We start from the raw sequence: 23,457 nt of genomic DNA, 5'->3' as shown, positions 1-23,457 counted from the left end.
GAGATCACAGGTTGGAAATACTTGGATCACGTGTTCTATTTAACGGTCTGAGCTGGTGGGCTAATAAATTTGCCAACCATGGCCTCCATGAAATTCTCTTTGCAGCAAAGAACCCTGGACTTGTAAGCCCTTATTCATCACTTCCTGGTTGTGTGAGTAGCAGTGGCAGCTGCAAACACAGAAAGAAGAGAGAAAAAAAGAAGCATTCCTTTGGTAGTGTAATTGAGTGTTGTTTCAAACGGTTTGTGCCCTGGACTCCGGACTGTTTGTTAGTGAAGTGCTCAGCAGATGGTTTTAAATGACTGTGACATTTGTCGTAGCCTTCAATTGCGTTCTGCAGCTCAAAGATAGAAAAGCTTCCATTTCTGTCGCTGCACAAATCACAGTCCTTGATAATCATTGTTGTGGCTCTGGAAAATGCTTGTTTACTGAGGTCAGTCTGTGGTTCTTTGCTTTTGATTAAGCTTTTACCGACCGTGCATTCAGAAATCTGAAGTCTTGCTCATGTGTTAAATTGTGCCACAAATAAAAGAAAGTCGAGTGTCTGGAGTAATACCTAGAGTCTTCACTTAAATGAAGCTTTACAACCGATGCAGCTGCTTGACAGTCATTCATACTGAGTACATCAGAGGTTGAACAAAAGCCCCTTGCCTTTAAGTCTAGAGCTATAAGTCAGATTAATTGCATGTTCAGAGTTTTTCTGTGCAGGTCTTGACACTTTGCACCATTGCCTGTACAAATTTAAGTTAGCTAAATGAGTCTATTTCCAACTATAAAGCCAATTAAAATTAATTTCCTCTAGGGTGCTGCCTCTACAGCAGCCACATAAGTCACTATTATTATGATAACATGCAAACAAGTTGCTCTTTTTTAAATAATTCATCTATAAATAATTATAGACGAAATGAACTCTGTCTTCCCACATTCTTTTAGAACAAGCCCATACTTTACCAATTTATGGTGCTTATTTTTAATTTTGTCCATTTAAAAAGCAACAAAAGCATACTGTATGTCTGGGTTGGCGAATTCAGCCAACCTTAGGAAAACCCAGATTTGGAAGCCCCTCTCTGCTTGGGTGCATTTCTATTTGAGATTTTTTTTTAAAAATTGTTTTGCAGGAAAGACTTTGAGCGCTGATCTCAGAGTAAAATTTCCTGCCATTTGTTTTTGCTACCAGCGAACTCTGTGAGAACGTTTGAAAAGAAAACAGAAAGCATAGCGGTTCCTTTTACTATTTTATCCTTTTAGCTCTGGGCTTTTGGATCATACATTTTTAGCACACTATCTTTATCCTAACAAGTTCCCCAAAGCAGTTATATCTAATATTTTATGATACTAGCGACATTACTTGTGTTTATTTTTTACAACTCTGCACAAAAAAGTACTTGAGATGCTTTTTATTTACAGATATTAAAAAATATGTAATCTGAATTTAAATTGCTTCTCTTCAGGTCACTATCACCGACCATGGCATTCCTCCCAAATCTACCACCGTACGAGTCATTGTGCAAGTCCTTGATGAAAATGACAACAGGCCCTTGTTTTTGGAGAAGATCTACAAGATCCAAATCCCCGAGCGAGAGAAGCCCGACAAGGAAAGAGCCGTGAAGAGAGACCCGGTTTATCGGGTGATTGCCTCAGACCGTGACAAGGGGCCCAACGCTGAGATCTCTTACAGCATCGAAGATGGGGACGAACAGGGCAAGTTTTTCATCGAACCCAAGACCGGCCTGGTGTCCTCCAAAAAATTCTCTTCAGCAGGAGAATATGACATTCTCTCAGTGAGTATCTAATCCTTGAGTCTTGTGTCTGAGAGTCTCTCAGGGAGCAGTAAACTTTCACAACAGGTGATTGTTTATTGTTTACTGTCTTATTCGCCTGCTCTGTAGCCCTACAGGGGATTGTATTCCTAATTCTTGTGAAACGGTTTTAACCTGACCCCACATGCTGGTAAGTCTCTTAGAGGGGCTGCACATGGAAGGAAGGAAACAAACCTCCATTGTGTTGTAATAGTTGGGATACATTTCTACTTTAACTGGCTCTTTAAGGATTCTTGTGCTTGGGCTCAAGCAACCAGTGATTGCTTTGGTTGTCTACTAATCCATTACTTTTTTTAAGATATTCAATTAATGTGGCAGCATCTATTTTAGCTTTGTTTTTTTACTCTAAGCACAAATTTACAGATTTGCATGAGCATCCACCTCTTTAGTTTCAGGGCTGCTGCTACAGGTTCTGAGATCGAGACCCATTGTCAATTTCTTAAATAAAGTCTTAGGCATGTAATTAATTTTTATATTTGATGACTATGTAATCAACAATTAATTTAGCATAAATGTAAAAAATATATATATAATGAACATCAAATGTTGTATGATGGATTATTACTGATACAGTGTTCCTCCGCTTATTCACATTTCTTTATTTAACGTATTTGCAGTTTTTTTTGTCAATCACGTGACTCCTCCGGTTCATCACAAAACTCCGACAACTCAAGACGCTTGTATGAAACTTATATGTTCTCCATATTTGCAAATTTGGCATATTTGTTTACCCTGCGAATAGGGGAGGTTTACTGTAAAAGTATTAATGTTTTAGTCCCCTTCTAGAGATGCTACAACTGCCCTCTAGGTGTCACTATTCTCAGACTAAAGTCTCAAAACTGAATCTTTTTCGCTACATTTAGAAGAAGACATTTATTTTAGCTTCACCTGCCTATAAATAAGGAATTGCATTATGTTCACAGTTCTTTTAAATATTGTCTTTTTTCTTGCTTTATATCTCAGTTTTACTTTTGTTTCTTCTGTAATAAACTTTTAATTGGGAACTTCCTGTATCAATATGCTAGTGGGAGCACAATTAGGAAATACTGTAAATTGTATACTGTAAAATCAATATGATTAATGTTTAAATGTAAAGCTAGAGAGAAAAAATTTGGTTGCAAAAAGTCTCTTTATTATTGTTATTTAATGTAAGAAACACAAATCTTGAAAAACCCCACACAGAAAACATCCAGCCATCCAAATTCTGTCAATGAAGAAATCTCAGGGTTTAGCAATACTTAAACATTTTTTTTTGCTAGGGCTCAAGAGAGCTGATTTACTGGAGATCTTCACAGAAAACCATTCATAACAAAAATGATTTCACTACTCTGCATAACACCAACTGTCATCCCCTCCTCCTTCAGATTAAAGCTGTCGACAACGGCCGCCCTCAGAAATCATCCTCGTGCCGCCTGCACATCGAGTGGATTCCCAAACCCAAAGTGCCAGTTGATGCGGCTCCCCTGCGCTTTGAAGAGTCTCCCTTCACCTTCTCTGTGATGGAAAGTGATCCTGTGGCGCACATGGTTGGAGTTATTGCCACGGAATCCTCTGATGTTCCGGTGTGGTTTGAAATCACAGGTACTGCCCCTTTTACATCTTAATTTGTTCATTATGTGCATGATTGCTTTGTGTCACTGAGCTGCTTTGAAAGTAGAAGCACTTGTTAGAACTAACACAGCGTATATGTGGGCTTTGGCTTACAATATGTACAATACAGTTAAAAAAAAGGAGTTATTGTGTTTTCCTCCACAGTTACTACTGCTCCTGTTGCTGGTCGATTAGACCATTTATCTTTGAAGTGTAACTCTAGTAAGGCAATCTGCTTGTCAGCAGTAGCTTGTTTGGCTTTGTTTGTCTATTTTCTTTACACAGCTTCTTTTAACTAACTAAAGCCTTAGTCACATGCACACATACAGGGGTTGACCTGTACAGGTGCTGTGGGGTTTTGGGTAGTCCGTGCTTGTAAAAAGGTCATAGACTGGAGCAGCTGTATCTAAATGGACTTGGACTACACATTCTCATTTCCAAGTCGTCACATATTGATGCAAGGTTAAAGACCCCTCCGCATCACTTTTTTTAGTAAGATGTGCATACTGGTTTCTTACTGACCGTGCATAAATGCTGCACGCACTAGGTGTGCAGGTGATACGTAAATGCCCATAGGATGCCAACTACAACCACAGCGCCAAATTCCACAGCCAGGCCGTTAACAAAGAATGCAGACTTATCACTTGAACAGAACTTACGGGCTCATTTCGCAGTGTGCTGGGTTTGGGGAACTTGAGATAATTAATAATTCATATAATTTGCATGGGTCTCAACCCTTACCTATCCTTACGTATTGTTTCAGTGTTCACTATGATCTGTAACCTGCTGCATGCCCGTACGGAAAAAAACTGCATGGGCTCACCAAGCGGTCTATGACCTCAATAAATCGTGAGGGCCACCTTTGTGCCCGTACAGATTTGCCTATTTTTGGGTTATAGACCACCCATATGATGATATACAACTATAAATAAAAAGCCATTATTAAACGAGTTTCCGAGCTTCTTCTATTATTTTCATGTTATAGCTTACAAGTGTATCCAGACATAGATAAAACTTTAGCGTGAATTTCTAAAAACTTTGAAGCTCTGGTTTAACAAAGAACAGTGACATCCAATGGCCCACTGAAGACATAAGAACCTCTTAAGTAGTAAGACTGAAACGCTGATACTGTTGCCAGCAATAGAAGTTGAAGTATAATACCAAAACAATTTCAAGTTAATGTTCAATCAAGAATGTTTTCCACCTCCCAATAGTGTCATCCAAAATCTTAAACTTATTTTTAGTAACACGCCATAGAAATAGATTCAATAAAATGCAATGTTGATAGTAAAGCAGAGGGGTCTGTCAAATAGGAGTTGGTAATCATGAATCACTTGACAATCAAGCCCCACGAGCTCAAAATATAGCTTTCCGTAGATGCAGTTTCTCTATAAGGAACTATATTGAAGCCAGCTCAGCAAAATAGCTGTCAGGCTAAGTTTCCGATGTTGTGCTGCAGCAATATTTGTTCTGCAAATCACTTCAGACCATCTAGTGAGTCATATCAAAAACCTACTTTACTTATGCACTACACGAAGGAAACAAGCTGCTCTCAACATGAGGATGCTAGCTTTCCCAGATGTTGTGCAGGCGCAGAACATTACACAGGAGAGCTGGGCTCCTTATTGAGAATTTATGTAAGAAACTGTACTGACTTGTTCACACTAACAAGGAGTTTGCTCAGAAAAATGTATTAGACAAATATATAACTCAAGAAAATGTCATTCATTTAGCAATAAACTTGACATTTTACTGTTATAAGCTCCAGTTGTGCATTTGTGAAGGTTCTTTTTGACCTTTAAACATTTTTTTTTATTTCAAATCACTTTGGGGGGCTCTGATTAAACAGGTATACTTTCATTGGTTTGAAGTGAGATCTTTACTTTCAGTAAATTGAATACAAGTTATCCTTGATTGCAGTGCTTTCTTGTCTTTTTTTTACTGTTGGTTCTCACTGTCCGCATGAGAAGATTTAAAACTGCCCGTCTTAAAACTGCTTCCGTCATCTCTCTTTTCTTCCAGCCTGTTCTCTTCTAATCGACGTCTCACTGACAAATCCCTTTTTCTTGTCTTCTGCTCTTTCGCTGCTTTCCCCTTTTCTCCGGAATGTTCTGTTTGGTTGGATTGTTGCAAGACGGCGTAGAGGATTCTGAGATGTTTTCCATCCTTCAGATGGCTTGTGACCACAACTGTACAGCAGAAGGTAGCTGCTGTCATCTGTTAAAAGAGACTCCCTGACATTGTTGGTGCTGCCTGCTGGTTGTGGCTGACGTGTTGTGCCGTGTTTGATGTTGTGCTACACTTTTTTTTTAACCTCCCTCCATAAACTTCTTTAATGTTGAGATTCTCCCTTTACTTTGTGTTTCTCAAGTGCTATTGTGTATCTGTTGTATGTACAGCTTAATCCCAAGAGTTACGATCACTTTTTTTCAACATGAAGTGTTTGAAAGCCTTTAGGATCTTTACCATTTTATGTTTAAACTGAAAGTTTAATGCATGAAGTAACTGTTAAATAGGTAATGCTTAGTAGGGTTGAAAATATGTTTACCGACATCGGTGTTAGTTTAGTTTGTGTCTGCTGTCGAGCAGAAAATTGATGTTTACACGTCCATCTCAGTGCCCCCATTTACTGTTTATATAACCTTGCGATGCGCACACAACTATGTGATGATTTGCCTCTTATCTATTGTCCTTTTCTGTTGTTTGCGCAAAAAACCAAACTTTGCAGGTGGTAATTACGACAGCCGCTTTGACGTGGGCAAGGCCAGCGGGACCCTGATTGTAGCGCGGCCCCTGGACGCCGAGCAAAAATCAAATTACAACCTGACAGTGGAGGCCACAGATGGGACACGAACTGTCAGCACTCAGGTAATTGAAACGCTAATGAAACGGTCAGAGGCTGATGAGCCGCTTGTCGTTGTTCTGTTTTTCTCATGCGAGGATAGCAGGAGTTAAGAGAAGGGTAATGAGTGACGCAGCGGGAAACTGTCCCGTTTGTTAGCATGTGTTGATGCCGTGATGATAGTACTGCTCACAGCTGGATGGATAGAGAAAATGGGATTACTCATTTGAAACCCTTTATGTACTTTTTTATTTGACTAATATCTTCAGAAATAATTGACAGGGAATGATTTTCTTTTTAGTTTTTGTTGGACTCTTACACTGGGTCTGGAACTTTCCAACAGTCGTTCTGGTGTAAGACTATTCAGTATGTGTCCCCAACATCTGCTAATGAAAACTAACCACATCCTGCTTCATATCTTTAGTTATCTGTAGTTAAACAAGTACAAAATTCATATATTTATTCATTGTCTAATTTGAGTCATTGGATTTAAAACAAATGCATGGAGTAGATAATCTGATGTCCTTTGTCCAAATTTTTTTTTGCTTAATATTTGTTCACATGTAAAGAAACTGAAATCACATGGGACTCCAAGGTAACAATGCACAATCAAGACAACTGGTATACCAACAGTAAACAGTATCGACATGTGTATTTATTTTATTTTATTTTATTTATATGTACACATAACGCAAGTTTAACCACCAATTCCGATGAAATCTCTATGTAAATGAATGAAAATGCTCATTTCGGGCTTCTGTGTACAAAACTCTTACGTTCAGCTACGGAAATTAAGTAAACCAAGGTCACTCTCCTGACATAATAGTAATCCATATTTGCCACTTTAAAAATTCTAGTAATGAACCAAATAATAAAAAAAAGATAAAAAGAAGCCCCTCTCTACATATCCAGAGTGATGCGGTAAACTGATGTCAAATGCACAATGTGTACGTAGATTTAGTTCCCACACTGACAAAGCTGAAGGTACCACTTTTTAATTTGAGGGTAAAAGGAACTTCCTTTACATTTGTTTCTAAACTTCTTACGTGAATCTAATTTTTCCGGGTTATCGCTGTTGCTAACAAGCCTTACAGAGTCTCATTTTGTTTGCTTAGCTGTCTGGTGCTAGCCAGCAAAAAGATTTCCACTTAGAGGGAAATTATTCTCCCCATCTCAATTGTTGTCACTTTTAATGTCTCCCTTCAATTCCACTCTGTTTTCCTTTTAACTCCAAACCGAAACTAGAACTTAAATAACTAATAAAGATGAAGAAGCTGTTGCTCTGCTGTGGCTGATACAAAAGCTTAAGTATCAACGATTAAATATTCAAGCATCCAGGCTGTCTTGAGCTTTTCTTCTGCTCGTCATGCCTCGTCCATGAGATGCAGCATTCTTACGCGGTGTTTTAGGTCACGCCGGATAGCAACATTGGAAATGTTTTGTTCTTTGTCCTCAAAGCGGAGCTTCAGAGAATTGTGGTTGCAAAAGAATCTATTTGTTGTCACCCAGTATGAATAAAGCCTTTCATCATCTGGCTGCTGTGCTCCACTGAGCCTTGGATGAAGCTCCGCCTTCACAAGCATTTTTGGTGCTCATCCGTGGAAGCGGCACGTCCTTCAGTTTGGTGCAGAACCTTACAAGCAGCCTCAAAAGTTCCCTACTGGTGCTGATTATTCTTGACTGTTCCTTCTCCGCTCCCTTGGAAGCCTTGGCAACAGGGAGTTCCTTAAAAGCCTCTCAGTGCACAACATGCAGTGACATTATAGGTCAAATTAATCACATTGAAAGGTTAACCCACATAAAGGGTTAAGTTCTTGGTGCAGCTTGTTTTTCAGCACAATTACACCTACGGCCATGTTCAGAAAAGGAACTAATTAAAAAACTGATTTTTAAAGCAAAGCACCATTGTCTGTACTAAAGTTCTTGATATTTAAATAACTATTTTAACTTGTCCGTGACAATTTTTCAACGTTTTTTAATCAAAAAAATAAAAAAATCTGTACTTCTTCTATTTCACAATTTCTCGAAAGAGCTCTTTAGATATCCACCTTTAATTCCAAAACTTCATCTTTCAGCTCAACCGTTTCATTTTCAAATGACAAAAGGTAGTGACGACGACTTTGATGAACCGTTCGATAATCACCCTCAGAAATAATCTCATTTTCATTACCCGTCAGCTTCCAGTGTCATACAGAAATGGGTCAAAGAACCATCTCCTGCACGGCAGATTATGTTCACTGAGAGCAGCAGGCTCCCTTTCACTGCCCTCAGATTTTAAAAAATGCATGTGCATATTATCTAAGCTCTAACTGAGCTGCTCTATTGCTGATGAACACTTTCAATACAGCATAGCCAGTTGATTACTCCAGGTCAGCTTTTTTCCTGTCAGGGGAAAGGGATTTACTCTGTTCAAATGCTAAAGAAATCATCCTGCATGCAAAATGTAGTTAAATTAATTCACTTACTTTGTTATTCTAAAAATAATCAGACAAAATCCACAAAATAATCATCTCTATTTTTTACCATTAATTCAAATGTTTTAACGCCGTAAAACCCCTCACTACATAAACCTTTCTCTGACATGTATATAGACTTTCATGTTCTTCTCTCTTGTTTTAACTCTTAAAATTTAAACCATGGTAGAAAAATAAGTTCAGTTTTATAGAATAAAAACAAAGATCTGCTAGCAAAAATGTATGCAACATTTGGCAAACTGAATGCATACTGCAGTGATGAGATTGATTGACAAGGTCAATTAGGAAACAGAAAACACAAATGCAGTGTAAACAAAAAAAACAGCATTTGAAGTTGCACCCAAAAAAATCTGCGGAACAGCAGGACTGCAAAAGTAAACCACATTAGAGCTTTTCCTCATTTATCACATGGGATATGTTCCATTAATAATAGTAGGATTACAGGTGTTTTAAGGCCATAAAACGTCATTACTACACTCTCGTTTAAATGCAAAGTTAAACCTTCATAGGAAAATAAGTCCAGCTTTATAAAATAAAAATAAAGATGTGATTGCGATTGAAGATGTATGCAAGTGGCACGCTGTTCATGGTGCATCTGTACAGAAGGCACTTCACAGAAGAAATCCATTGACAAGATCAGCAGCCAATTAGGATGCAGAACACAATGCACTCTTTAAAAAAAAGCATTGAAAAAAATCTGTGAGACCACAAAAGGTGAACCGCGATACAGCGGGGGAAAGCTATATTAGAGGCTTTTGCAATTTTGTTATTATTTACAGTCAAAATCCCCTTTTCTCATTGTTAAATTCAATCATTATAGCGCACAAAAGATTAATAAATAGCATTAAAATAAATTCAATTCTTTTTAGATTAAAACTAAATTATAACTACATTGTATTAAAGCAATTTATTGCTCCTAATCAAGTTCTCTTTTATAGGATAAGTTTAACAAACGTAAAGATATGAGGAAATAGTTTCAACATGGACTAAAAAACCACCTACTATCAAACTGTGGAGGGCAGAGCCTCAATCTGAGCTTGTCCTGCAGCAATAGAAAGTGAGCATCTTACAGCCATTAAGTCCATCATCAACTCCTTTGTACATAAAAAAATATGCAGCATACTAAAGTGACGCCATCTGCCTCACAGCTAAAGCTGGGCCAAGATTACACCACGAACCAGGACGACACTCTCAAGCCTCCGCGCTCTTCGAATGTGAGGAATATTTAGGAAGTTATTTGGGGTAATCAACCCATCCTTTGTCTTCGATTTTCAGAATCATACGAATAGTTGGAGGCGTTACATAAGCAGGGAGGCACACGCAAAAGGGGTCTTCTGTGTTTTGCACCGAGCACAAGCTGGTTTTCTTTGTAAACGCCATTTACTCGGAGAGATCGTACCGAGATGTTGACTGTTAATTAGATCTACATCAGCACACATGCAGTGCGTCTCGTGAAAGTTGGAAGTTTGACTTATCTGTTCCTCAAATCAAAGTCATGTGGAGGCTGTGCTGCCAGACTGCCTGGCCTAGTTTCTCTCCGCAAGGATTGTTTCCTTTCTTTTAGTCTCTTTTTGCTATCTAGCTTCCTTTGTATATCTTTCATCTCAGCTGTTTTTTTTTTTAATGTGAATTCATTGGCGAGAGGGAAGCTATTTCTCTTTGGCACCTCTATGGGTCGTGTTAATCCTGATTTGGGAACATGTGCTATTGGTTGGCACCGGTGACCTCCCTTTGCCCAGAACCTGCTTCTTGACATATGTGTGAGTGTGGGTGGGTGGCGCTTTTTCCTCACACAAAAAAAGCTCCCTCAGGCCTTGTTCTGGATATCACTTTTTTTATTCTACATTTTCTTCTAAAAAATGCCCCCCTTATCGTTCTACAGTGCAGATCCACAAGAGTGTCTTTAAAAGATCAGCTGATCTAAAAAAAAAAAAAGAAAAAATGCATTCCAACTTAGGCATCTAATAGTCAGCAACCACCAAGCCAGCCTTGGCATGCAGCTCTTCTTCAGCTCTATGACATCCTCTCTTGGCTGCACAGAACCACCTCAAGCTGTTCAGCTCACAATCTGTTCCTGGTCTCCTGCATGTCACGTTGCTTCATTACAATGAAGCGCTTTATGTCTCACTTAAAGTATCAGTTTGGAAGTCGATAAATACAGATTTTTCAAAGCTGATTATTAAATATGAAACACATTTTTCCCCTCTCCCAGCCATTTTTTTAGTTTATGTAACCTGTTTCATGTGGAGCTAAATTGGGGCCATTATTATTTGGAAGCCAAATAAAACAAATTGAAAGAAAATATTGGTGTTTGGCCCAAAAAAATGTAAAATGTCCAAAAAATGTTGCTCTTTCAATTTCAAAACTTTTTTTTCAGTTTCAAATCTTTTTTTCACTTTCAACAATTTTTTTTGTTTTCAAATCTGAAAATTTGACTCGACTAGGGACAACTTCAGACTATGATAATATAGACAATACAGCCATTTTCTGTTTGTAATTAACACAGTTCTCAGAGTCAGTGAATGCACCGGGCTGAAGTTAACACCCTCGTTCATTTTGATTGGTGCTTTGTGTTAGCCCCGCCCCAACGCGCCAGAAGGGGGTCAAAAGTTTTGAGAATTACATTTTAGATTTGAAAACGAAAAAAAAACGTTGAAAGTGAAAAAAAGATTTGAAACTGAAAAAAAAGTTTTGAAATTGAAAATTTTGAGTTTTGACAAAAAAAAACACAACATTTGAAGCTGAACTAATTAAGTTTATTTCAGAATAGCAAAAAGTTTTGGACATTTTACTTTTTTTTTTGGCCAAACACCAATATTTTTTTAAAATGTTTTATTTGGGTTTCAAGTAATATTGGCCCTGATGTAGCTCCATAGCTTCACTTACAACATTTAACTTGTAAATGTGACCGTTTCTCCAACTTTCCATCGTTTTTTTTATTTACTTATCTCCCTCGTCTTTCATTTTTTAATCTCAGCATCACAGCACCTCTTTTTTTGTTTGTTTCCAGTGTCTCCATCTGTCATGCCTGTCTGTTTTTCAGTCCCAGCCTGGTTCCCTCTTTGCTTCCCGCAGGAAGCCGTACACAAAGAATACAGGGTTTTCCTCTACACCAGCGTTTTCTCTCTGCTTTGTGATGTTCGGAGCCCAGGCTCTTTGAAGTGTTGTCCAGTCTCTTAGCAGAAGGAATGACAAGTTTGTGTGCATATGTAGGGTGTGGAGATGAATAGGCTTTTGTGGCTTTTACAAAAGGGATGGGATTGGTACATTGTGGGTAGAGGTAAAAGCTACTAACCAGGTTCCATTCTCTTTGCCTCTTTGCAGCACTTATCAGTTCTTGTCACCTTTCTTGCTATTCACAACGTGTGTTATCTGACTCTGGCCACATTGAGACACATTGCAAACGCTTTTGGGTGGATGTACACGAGGAGATTGGGAAAAGTTGGAAGCAAGCTGCAGATTTTTTGTGAAAGCAGCACCGTAATGTAAAGAACACCTTTTTCCCAGAGTTTTTGAGAGATGCTTGCTTTTATTGTAAAAAATATTCTGATTAGCGATGTGACACGAGTTGTTCATGACACAAGAGATATGGTAGACATCCAGGATAAAGCACTGATAGGCAGCATGCATCCCTGCAACCCCCCCTGCGAGATGACATCTGTGAGCTTCAGCAGCGCTGCCAACATCACAGCACACAGCAGATTGTAACTGTTATCAGTCCTGTCAGGTTGGGGCTATATTTGCCTCCGATTCGGTCACACATTGCTCAACAAACAGTATTATGACCACAACCCAAGTGGTCAGTTGTTTTGAGCAGAGATCTGACGAACCCCAGTGAGCGGATACCTGGTCAAGGCTTTTGTGCCTTCAGTGTTTCTGCAACAAACAGCTCGGCATCAGCGGTCCCCTTTGCAGGATATAACCCCCTGGTGTCTGGTATGCAGGTGTCTAATCTGGCCTGATCCCTTTGTTCCCCTTGTTTGGCAGCGACAGAAGCCTCTCGCTGGTATGGGAAACAAAGATGGCATTCCAGCAGCTCTTCATAATCCTCTGTCGGAAGTCCAGTAGACAAGTGGCTGGTGTTGATAAAACATGCTCCCGGAAGAATTTATAGTTTGGGGATGTTAAATTCATGTTTATTGCCTATAGGAGTAAAATATAACTTATTTTTAATTTAAAAATTCAAATAAATTCTCCGTATCCCTAAAATAGATGTAAAATAATTAATAAGTCACTACTATTAAAACAAATAATAAATTAACCATTTCTTTCTTTTAGGTGCTTATTCGCGTGATCGACACGAACAACCACAGGCCTCAGTTCTCCAATCAGGTTTACGTCGTCAACATCGCTGAAGACAAGCCGGCGGGGACTGAGGTCATGCAGATCAGCGCCGTGGACAGAGATGAGAAGAACAAACTGACTTATACACTCCTGAGCAGCACAGATCCCTTCAGCCTCAGGAAGTTCCGCCTGGACCCAGGAACAGGAACATTATACACCACTGAGCCTTTGGATCACGAGACAATGCATCGTCACGTTCTCACTGTTATGGTAGGAAAGACTTTCTTTTCTATTATGTGGATTTTATGCTTTATCTGTCTGTTCTTCCAAACATAGTTTAATTCTATGTCTTTTTAGGTAGAAGTGTTTACTTCTCTTTGTGTCTGCTGTTTTTCTCGATCCTAATAAACGTCCCATTTCCAGGTTCGAGATCAAGACATTCCAGTAAAGCGGAACCTTGTGAGAGTTATTGTCAATGTGGATGACACCAACGACAACGCACCCTGGTTTATAGGGACTCCTTACTCTGGCCGTGTCTTTGAATCGGCAGCCATTGGCTCAGCTGTGCTGCAGGTCACTGCTCTTGACAAAGACACAGGGCAGAACGCCGAGGTTGTGTATAGCATTGAATCAGGTAATTAACTGCTCAATGTCAAACTCAGTTGGCTGTGTTCTTCTTCTAATAGCAAAGGGCTTTATTGGAATATAAAGGAAATTGAAACTATCGTATTATAGCATTTGATTTAAAACCTAGAGAGTTCTATTTGCAATAAAACATAATAAGAAATAAAAAACAAAAAAAACTTTGTATTGGTAACATTGATAAAGTGGAAGGACAATAAATTTCTCTCTCTTTCTCACCATTTTCTCTAAATAAAAATCTCCAAGAAATATGCTGCCCTTAATTTTTGTTTCTAAATTTGCAAATTTGAACTTTTATGAATAAATTATTTTCTTTTATGAAATGCAACTTTCACACTGCAAAATCAAGGAATTGTGATTTTATTACTATGTTTCTGAATTTTTTTTTTCTGTCTGGCAGGAAATGTTGCAAACTGCTTTGCCATCGATTCTGTTCTTGGGACAGTAACAGTGGTAAAAGAACTGGATCGCAGCAGCAGGACCGCATTTGAGCTCGTCTTAAAAGCTACAGATAACGGATCGCCACCATTGTCCGCCACCACCACTGTAAACATTGCCGTGACAGTTTCTGACAACGCAGCTCCCAGATTCACCGAAAAAGAGTTTGCTGCAGAAATCAGTGAATCTGCCCATCCCGGAAGCTTTGTGAGCTCCATCACAGCAGTCAGCCAGTCCTCTGTTTTCTATCAAATAAAAGCCGGCAACATCAACAATGCATTTGATATCAACCCCAACTCAGGAGTGGTTGTAACGCGGCAAACTTTAGATTACGAGAGCAATTCTCAATACAAGCTTGTAATACAGGGCACCAACATGGCCGGACTTGCCAGCAACGCAACACTTTTGATTCATCTTAAAGATGAAAATGACAACGCTCCAGTCTTTATCCAGAGGGAATTCAAGGGTGTAATCAGCGAGTCAGCCCCAGTCAACAGTGTTGTTCTAACCCATGAAAACAATCCCCTTGTTATTCATGCCTCCGATGCTGATTGTGACCAAAATGCCAGACTCATTTATCAGATTGTTGAACCTTTTGCTCATAACTATTTTGCCATTGATTCAAGCACCGGAGCCATCAGAATCACAACAGCCTTGGATTACGAAGAGAGGAGTGTTTTTCACTTCACAGTTCAGGTACACGATCTAGGAATGCCACGGTTGTTTGCGGAGACAGCCGCCAACGTGACCATTAACGTAATTGACGTCAATGACTGCTCTCCCACTTTCAGCCAAGAACTGTACGAGGCAGTCATCGTTTTGCCAACATACAAAGGGGTAGAGGTAATTCAAGTCAACGCCACAGACTCAGACTCTGGGCCCAATTCTAAGCTCTTGTTCTCTATTTCTGAAGGAAATATTGGTGATAAATTTAAGATAGAACCAATAACAGGCATTATCTCCATTCAAAATGTTACACAGCTTAGGAGCAGATATGAATTAAAGATTAGAGTCTCTGATGGCAGGTTTGCCACTGTTGCTAGAGTGAAGATCAGTGTCAAAGAAAATAAACAAAGCAAGATGAAATTCACCCAGGACTCTTACAAAGTTTACATCAAGGAAAATTCCTCTGACAGGAAAACATTAGCTGTAATTGCTGCTGTGGGGAATCAAGTGAATGAGCCGCTGTTTTTTAGAATTCTGAACCCTGATAGCAGGTTCCAAATCAGCAGGACGTCTGGGGTTGTCTCAACTACGGGAATACCATTTGATCGCGAAGCACAGGACACGTACGACATTGTTGTTGAAGTCACCGGACAGGACAAATCTGAGGATGCGGCTCATGTTTTAGTTACTCTGACTGTGGAAGATGTCAATGACAACAACCCTATGTTTGTTAACCTGCCGTATCATGCCCTGGTCCAAATGGACGCAGATGAAGGCCAACTTATTCGACAGGTCACCGCAATGGACAAAGATGTGGGGTCGAATGCAGATATCCAGTACTACCTTAAGGAGCATCAGGAGCATTTTGAAATAACCCGGTCTGGTGAAATTCTGCTCAAAAAGAAGTTTGATAAGGATTCCCTCAACAAAGATTTTGTCATAGTCGTGGTGGCACAGGATAATGGAGAAACGCCTCTCTCAGCAGAAGTGGAAGTGCCAGTCAGAGTGGTGAACAAAGCAATGCCTGTTTTTGAGAGACCGTTTTACAGTATTGAAATCCCTGAAAACATTCAGTTGCACTCCCCTGTGCTGCATGTCCAAGCAAATGATTCTGAAGGCCCTCGGATTGTTTACACCATCTCTGAAGGAGATCCTTTCAAACAGTTCTCGATTGATTTCAACACAGGAGTAATTCATGTAATACAGCCATTAGACTTTGAGACTCATCCTGCCTATAAGTTAAATGTTAGAGCCACAGACTCTCTGACTGGAGCGCACTCGGATGTGTTTGTTGACATTGTACTAGAAGATATCAATGACAACGCCCCTGTGTTCCTCTCAAGATCCTACTATGCTAACATATCTGAGGCATCTGTCATTGGTACATCCATTTTACAAGTGGAAGCTAAAGATTCGGACACGGGCAATAACCAAGAATTATTCTATCAACTCGTTGACGAAATGGGGAAGAGTTCCAATCATTTTATCATCGACCGTGACAAAGGAATTATCTCTTTAGCACAAGTTCTTGATCATGAAGACATACAGCAGCACAAGTTGAGAGTCCGTGTTGTGGATGGAGGAGTTCCCGCCCTTTCAAGCGAGGTCACCGTGACGATAGATGTTACGGACCTAAATGACAATGCTCCTATGTTCACTGAATACATCTATAACACCACAGTCAGCGAACTAGCTCCACGTGGACACTTTGTCATCCAAGTCCAGGCATCTGATCCTGACAGTTCAGATGCAAAAAAGTTAGAGTTTGCCATCATATCTGGGAATGAAGAGCAGAACTTTGCTATCAACAAGCAAACAGGAGCCATCCTCATTTCAAACCACCGCCGCCCACACATGCAACCCCAATACAACCTTAGTGTATCGGTGTCAGATGGCGTATTCATAGGCTCAGCCCTTGTTATGGTAACAGTTGTTGGTGCTAACTTCCACAACCCCACCTTCTCTCAGACTGACTATTTAGTAGAACTTGTTGAAAATTCACCTGTTGGTACTTTTGTAGCAGAAGCACAGGCAATAGATCCTGATGAAGGGATATATGGCCAAATAACATACGAGATTGTCAATGATTTTGCGAGGGACAAATTCTCTATCAATGACAAAGGAGAGATTTTGACTCTTGAAAGCCTGGATCGTGAAAATACAATTGAGAAAATCATTCCAATCTCCCTGATAGCTAAAGATGGCGGTGGAAAAGTAGGCTTTTGTGTAATCAATGTCATCGTCACAGACGCCAATGATAATGCCCCACAGTTTAGAGCAGCTGAATACAAAGCAACAATTGCATCGGATGTCCCAAGAGGAACCTCTTTGCTAAAAATTGCAGCTTCAGACACAGATGAGGGTAGTAACGCTGATATTGAGTACTTTCTTGAGGCAGATGCTGAAAATGTGAGAGAAAATTTTGAAATCCACAGGACCTCTGGGGTTATTGTAACCAAGGAAAGTCTCATTGGTCTGGAAAATGAGCTGTATGCATTCTTTGTGAGGGCAAAGGACACTGGGAATCCATCCAAAGACTCAGTTGTCCATGTTTACATCAGGATTGTCTCATCAGACACGCCAATTCCCAAATTTGTTGAGCCCCATTATCTTTACACAGTTAGCGAGGACCTTCCCATTGGCACGGAGATAGCTTTGATTCAGGCTGAAGGTCATGAGGCGCTGGCATACAGCCTTGTGAAAGGAAACACCCCAGAAAGCAACGAGGATGACGTATTTGTCGTAGACCGAGAGAATGGAGCACTGAAGCTGCAGAAGAGCCTTGACCATGAAACAACCAAGTGGTACCAACTAACGTTGCTTGCCCAAGCGAAATATGAAAATTATGACATACTTGCATCTGTTAACGTAAACATCCAAGTAAAAGATGTCAACGACAACAAGCCAGTCTTTGAGGCTGACCCCTACAGGGCCGTTACTGTTGAAAACCTTCCAAGTGGGACTGAAGTTGTACAGGTCAGAGCCACTGACCTGGACTCTGGGTCCAATGGTCATGTCATCTACAGCCTTGACCCCAAGCAGAACTCACAGGAAATATTTGAACTGTTCTCAATCAATAGTGAAACTGGATGGGTGACCACTTTGAAAGAACTGGATCGTGAAAAAATGGACAAATACACAATTGCAGTCCTAGCCACAGACCAAGGGGACACAATTCAACATATTTCTGGCACCACAGTGGAGGTGACTGTAGCTGACATAAATGACAACCCACCGCGCTTCACCGCTGAGATCTACAAGGGAACAGTCAGTGAAGATGACCCTCCGCCCAGTGGGGTGATTGCCATCCTCAGCACGACAGATGATGACTCAGAGGATTTTAATAAACAAGTGAACTACTTCATCACAGGTGGGTTTTTCTTTAATTACTTTGTGGAAAAAAATAACAAGCCCAGATTTGTTTCTGTACCCAGTTACATAACAGATTTTTTTTTAAAAAGAAAGCATTAGCAGTTGATGCCTCATCGGATGACTCCTTTTCTTTCTGTCTTAAAATCTCAGGTGTTGTCGAAATAGCAGGAACAGTTTACCTAACATTTACTCTGCCCAACTGTTGCCAAGATACCACTCTTGTCCCTATTTTTGCATACATTATTGTACAAATGATAGCATATATTCGATAACATTTTTGAGGTATAGATTCTGAAAAGATTTACCATTTAAAAAATGTGGGAAAAACGTTTTAACAATTACAGAGTTTGTTTACTTTTACAAGATATGTGAGCTAAATAACATTAATAACAGTTAATAACATGAACAGCTATAATGACATCCCCACACAATGTTTCCAGCACAGACATAGTTTTGAATGCTTTTGTGAGAACTCAAAAATATTCACTTTATTTTTATGTGCAGGAGTATAACACACCCAAAAAAGAAAAAAATAACATTATTTTTTATTTTTTTGCTACAGTATTTGCCGACCACTTATTATCTGCAAATAATTACACTACAAAATCACACAAAAACTGTATTTTTTAAACATTTATTTTTAATTAATTCTGTCAATTAATCAAAGTAATTAATCAGATAAATTACACTTTAATTTGAATGTTTTACGAGGTAAATTTTATATGGCACTATGTGGCTTTTAAACAGAAGAGCAGGCCTGAGAGAAAATCTTTCTTTCATTTTATTGTCTGAAATTTTTCAATTTATCAAATGTAAACCCAGAAGTATAATGTGTTTGTATACTGACATGCAGCATTCTGGTCACAAAGCCCAAATGTTCTATTTGAACAGGGTTTTAATAGCGTGGGTACTTGGGAAAACCAAAGTTGCAATTATCAAGAAAATCTTTAGATTAAAGGGATTATGATTGTGTTCATTCTCTCTGTTTCATAGTCTGAATGTTTGCTTTGATATTTCATTTAGAGTCTGCCTTTTGCAGCAAGAGGGGATATTTTAGACAGTGGAGCTTTGGCTTCTTTTTTTTCAATTTTTGATTTTTTTCTTACCTTTCTTTTTCGTTTTTCAACAGGAGGAGATCCGCTTGGCCAATTTGCCATCGAACATGTTCAGAATGAATGGAAGGTTTCTGTCAGGAAACCTCTGGACCGAGAAGTGATGGACAATTACCTCCTCAATATTACTGCCAGTGATGGCATCTTCACAGCTAAAGCTGTTGTGGAGGTGAAGGTGCTAGACGCCAACGACAACGACCCTGTGTGTGAAAAGGTAAAGTCTACTTTTGTTGTCGATTTACATCTAACCGCCTTATTTCGGCTTTCTGCATTGCCTTTAATTTGACCCCCCCCTCCTACCCTCCTTTCTTTCTCTTTGCCTTCCAGCTCCTCTACAGTGAAAGCGTCCCAGAGGATTCCCCGGCTGGCCGGCTCATCTTGCAGGTCTCCGCCACAGATGCTGACATCCGCTCAAATGCCCAAATCTCTTTTGAACTCCAGGGAGTTGGAGCAGAATTGTTCATCATTGACTCCGACACAGGTGCGTTCACACAGTCAATGTCATTTGCTCAAACGCTCCACTGCTGGAGAACCGTTTTAGTGTACGGCGGAGAAATTTTCCCACAAATACTGTTTGAAAGAATTATTTTAGAGTTTATTTTTATAGATCCATTTGTGGTTTTATTGAATATGTGTTAAATGGTGTCATGAAAGCCACAGAAGCAACCCAGCATGACAGCGGTTTCACATCCTACGTGGGAAACTGCTGCCTTTCACTGAATGGTTTTGTGTTTTGTTGTGTGAACTGTCTGCCACATTGGAGGTTTAGGAGTTTTTTATTTAGGCATTATTTACCTGTTCAGGGTTTTTTTTTATTTTAAAGAAGCCAAGAACATTTCCCTGCAGAGCCACAAAAAGCGCTAAAGTAGACAGTTATGTTGAGTTAATGCCCATTATTTTTCTTGCCTGCAAATGGTGTCCTCCGGGAGAGGCTCTAAATCAGACCGTCTACAAACTATCCAATCAAATCAAGCAGTTTTTTTAAGGTTCATACTGCATAAAAAGGATGAAAAGCCCCAAAACAGGAAGGCAGGAAATCTTAGCAGCACATCTGCCGTCACACAAACAACAAAATGAAGCAGCCACACTGTCCAGCCTTCTTCTGGCAGCAAGCGCCATTGTGCTTGTGTTAGGGAGAGGGAAGATTTCCTTTTTTTAGTGCAGACGAGTGGGAGTAATACTGATTAGGACGGCCGAGAGGCTCTGGAGTTTTCCTCCAATGTTGTGGTTATGTTGGCTGCCTCACTTCCCAAGACACTTTGAAGCTGCTTTTTGCTGCCAACTCTGATGTTTTCATTCATCAGCCCTCCCTCTCATTCCCCTTTCATACCTCTTCTTGTTCTTCAATTACTTATTCATTTCTCTCCCCTCTTGAACACATCAAGTTGCTTTTTATTTAGTTGACAGATTGAGAGGGGAGAAAAAAGGGAGGTGCTGCTGTAAAGTCTTAATAGTGTGAAGTGTGCTTTTAAAACGACAGTAATTTAGCAAATATAATATGAAAAGCTCATCTTTGTATGTTCCTGCCATCGCTTCAGGGGAGCTGAAGACCTCACGGCCTCTGGACCGGGAGACACAGGAGGAGCACAGGTTCAAAGTGCGAGCGGTGGACGGAGGAGGACGCTACTGCCAGGCCGACATCCACATCACGGTGGAGGACGTCAACGACAACCCGCCGCTGTTCTCCTCGGACCCTTACACCATCACCGTCTTCGAGAACACAGAGACGGGGACGTTTGTGGCAAAGCTGCAGGCCAACGACGCAGACGCGGGTGAGAAATGTTCTCTCTGAGCTCGTCCTTTTAATGATGTGAACTCCAGCGGGAGAATCCACTAACCATTAGCTGCTCGAGTGGATTCTCTTTTTTATTTTTAATTCAAAGTTGTTAATTCCTTTTAAATGTGATTAATATGTTGAATATGTTAGAGCGCTTTAAATTCGTGGTAAACTAGGGCTTATGATTCAGAACTATCAGCTCGCTGTGTGAAAATATTTGGAGGGATGATTTCATTCCCTTTCTGCACATCACAGGGAAAATCTGCGGATCATTTCTGTGTTAGCAAAGGTCAGATGCTTGACTGTACAGTTTGTTGTTTAAATATGAAACAGCATCATCACGTGTCCTCAGAATTAAAAATCTGTTAAAATTGCTCCCATTTATACAGACTTTAGTTCTGGATCATGAAGAGGTGACTTAGAAAAAAAGCCTGATTCTGCTTATTTTTCCCTTTTTGCTGAGGCAAAACAAAAGAAAGCTCATTGTGAGACAATGCGTTCACAAATGCCTGCTCAACGTCCGTCGAATGCGATTAACAGCCTCCCACCGCATTACTCCTGGTCACAGTAAAGCTCGAGCGACTGAACATTCTTCAGCATCTTCTGCATATTTATCTTGGCTCAGTGCTGACGCACCATGCACTTATCCTTCCACTGAGGGATTGCATTACACTAACAGGCAAGAGGGAAAGATAATACATGAGAAATTTTATGAATGATCAACTCCTTCAAATTAAAAGGTCCATTACCCTCTAATGAAATTCCCCTCCCTTTTCAGGCTAATTTTCTCAAAAGGGATTATTGCGATTTTCCATTTGCCGAGCTCAAGACCGCCGAGGCCACATATTTGTCTCAAGCATCTTTTTTCCGTTGAGCGATCATCGCTAATCTCTGAGAGGTTCACGCGTGGATATGTCTGCGCTTTTACCAATATTGGACTGTTGAAAATCCTCTCCAGGTTCACCCCTGAGCTTAATCGAGCATCACGCCCTAAGTCAAAGAATCATATCAGGTTTCTTGGTGCGTTTCTGCTCAAACCCCCAACTGCCCTCTTCCACACCATAATTCTCTATTTAGGGGCAATTCAGCTGGACACCTTGTTCAATTTTCCACGGCCAGAGAGTTTTAGCTTATTTCACCGGCACTTCCTCGTTTAGGAAAACTTCAAAGCAAAAGCTTTAAGATTGGTGAAAGAAAACCCCAAAATTCCTAATATCTAGCATGTTGAATCGGCCAATAACTACCTGGTTATAAGGTATAACGTATGTAATATATAAGGTGCACCAAATGACAAGGTGCATCAAGCGAGACAAAAAAGTCAGAGTGAGCCACGCTAGCGTACCTGTTTACAGCATGTAAAAAAACAAACTAATACAGCTAAAACAAACGTTACTGTGATCAATCCAACTATCAACCTTGTTATTAACAGTCCGACAACCCTACATGTTAGCCGCTTTCAAACTCAATCACAAAGGGGGCCAAAATCCAAAACAAACCTTGGGTGGCGGCCCAAACAGGATAAGCATTTATTGAACACATTAAAACTATATTTTTAAAACTTTGAAAACCTTACCTTTAAACGTAAATGAATAAAAACAGGCAGGACTATTATTTCAGAATAAATCAACGTAAACGTTAATTAACTTTCAATAAGTTACCAGCGCAAGATAACATCGGGCTGTTAAAACAATAGTATAAAATGATTTGACGGGCTGAATCTGGACGCCGGGCCTTGACTTTGACACATGTGGCCTACACCATACTTTTCTTAAGCCTTTTAAACTATCAATTCAGTATTTTTTTATTTAAATAGCCCAATATCACAAAACAATTGTCTCATTGTGCTTCATACCATATATCCATTGATATGATCATATATTACTTTTGGCACACGAAAGAACAAATTATTTAGGAAACATAAGTTATTTTCTTGAGCTTTTTTCATCATTTACAGTGAGGAATGAACATTATGATACCCTCAAAAGCTTAAAAAGTTGATTTTGCATGGTAAATGACCTCTAAAAAAATTAGCGTTTCAACAATATTAAACACAGCCAGAATTAATCCATAAATAAAGCACTAGTGATTACAAAGCACACAGGGAAAAAAAAAGGCTTTTAAGTGTCCTCTATAGCGTGGGAAATACGGTTGTTGTTACACTGAGTGAAATACAGGAGAATTTTGATGAGTATTTCACTCACATGTATGGGCAGGCTCCATTCTGAAGTACATTTTTTCCCTTTAGATAAAAGCTTTATCCTAGTAAACATGGAGAATGTAAAAAATAAACATTGTTGCTTTGACCCAATTTCTCACTCATCTGTCTTTTTAGCCAGCCATGACATTTCCAAGTGTAACTTCCTACTAAGAGAAGAAAGCATGCTTTATCTTCCACATCGTCTGCATATTTCAGAGTGGAGTCATTTTTTTTTTTTTTTTT

The 23,457-nt window shown here is 39.7% G+C and overlaps 1 protein-coding gene across 12 annotated transcripts in view; it reads left to right on the top strand.

Moving 5' to 3' along the window:
• Positions 1-23,457, top strand: part of fat1a (FAT atypical cadherin 1a) — a 70,302-nt gene that overhangs the window by 31,759 nt on the left and 15,086 nt on the right. For 9 of the 12 annotated variants that reach the window (XR_002917573.2, XR_002917572.2, XR_002917575.2 and 6 more), the window contains 10 exons: positions 1,452-1,781; positions 3,185-3,401; positions 5,545-5,613; positions 6,139-6,278; positions 13,005-13,280; positions 13,434-13,644; positions 14,053-18,126; positions 19,258-19,454; positions 19,568-19,721; positions 20,779-21,012. Coding sequence is in view for 8 of the 12 variants with exons in the window: in XM_024259952.2 (XP_024115720.1) it covers positions 1,452-1,781; positions 3,185-3,401; positions 5,545-5,613; positions 6,139-6,278; positions 13,005-13,280; positions 13,434-13,644; positions 14,053-18,126; positions 19,258-19,454; positions 19,568-19,721; positions 20,779-21,012 (5,902 nt within the window). In the remaining 4 variants the exon portion in view is untranslated. The remainder of the gene's footprint in view (positions 1-1,451; positions 1,782-3,184; positions 3,402-5,544; positions 5,614-6,138; positions 6,279-13,004; positions 13,281-13,433; positions 13,645-14,052; positions 18,127-19,257; positions 19,455-19,567; positions 19,722-20,778; positions 21,013-23,457) is intronic. The other 3 variants (XM_024259955.2, XM_024259958.2, XM_024259957.2) reach the window with 1 other exon arrangement.

Source organism: Oryzias melastigma, linkage group LG1 (genome assembly GCF_002922805.2).
Source record: "Oryzias melastigma strain HK-1 linkage group LG1, ASM292280v2, whole genome shotgun sequence".
In the NCBI taxonomy this organism is placed as follows: Eukaryota; Metazoa; Chordata; class Actinopteri; order Beloniformes; family Adrianichthyidae; genus Oryzias; species Oryzias melastigma.
This window is presented reverse-complemented; position numbering and strand designations above follow the sequence as displayed.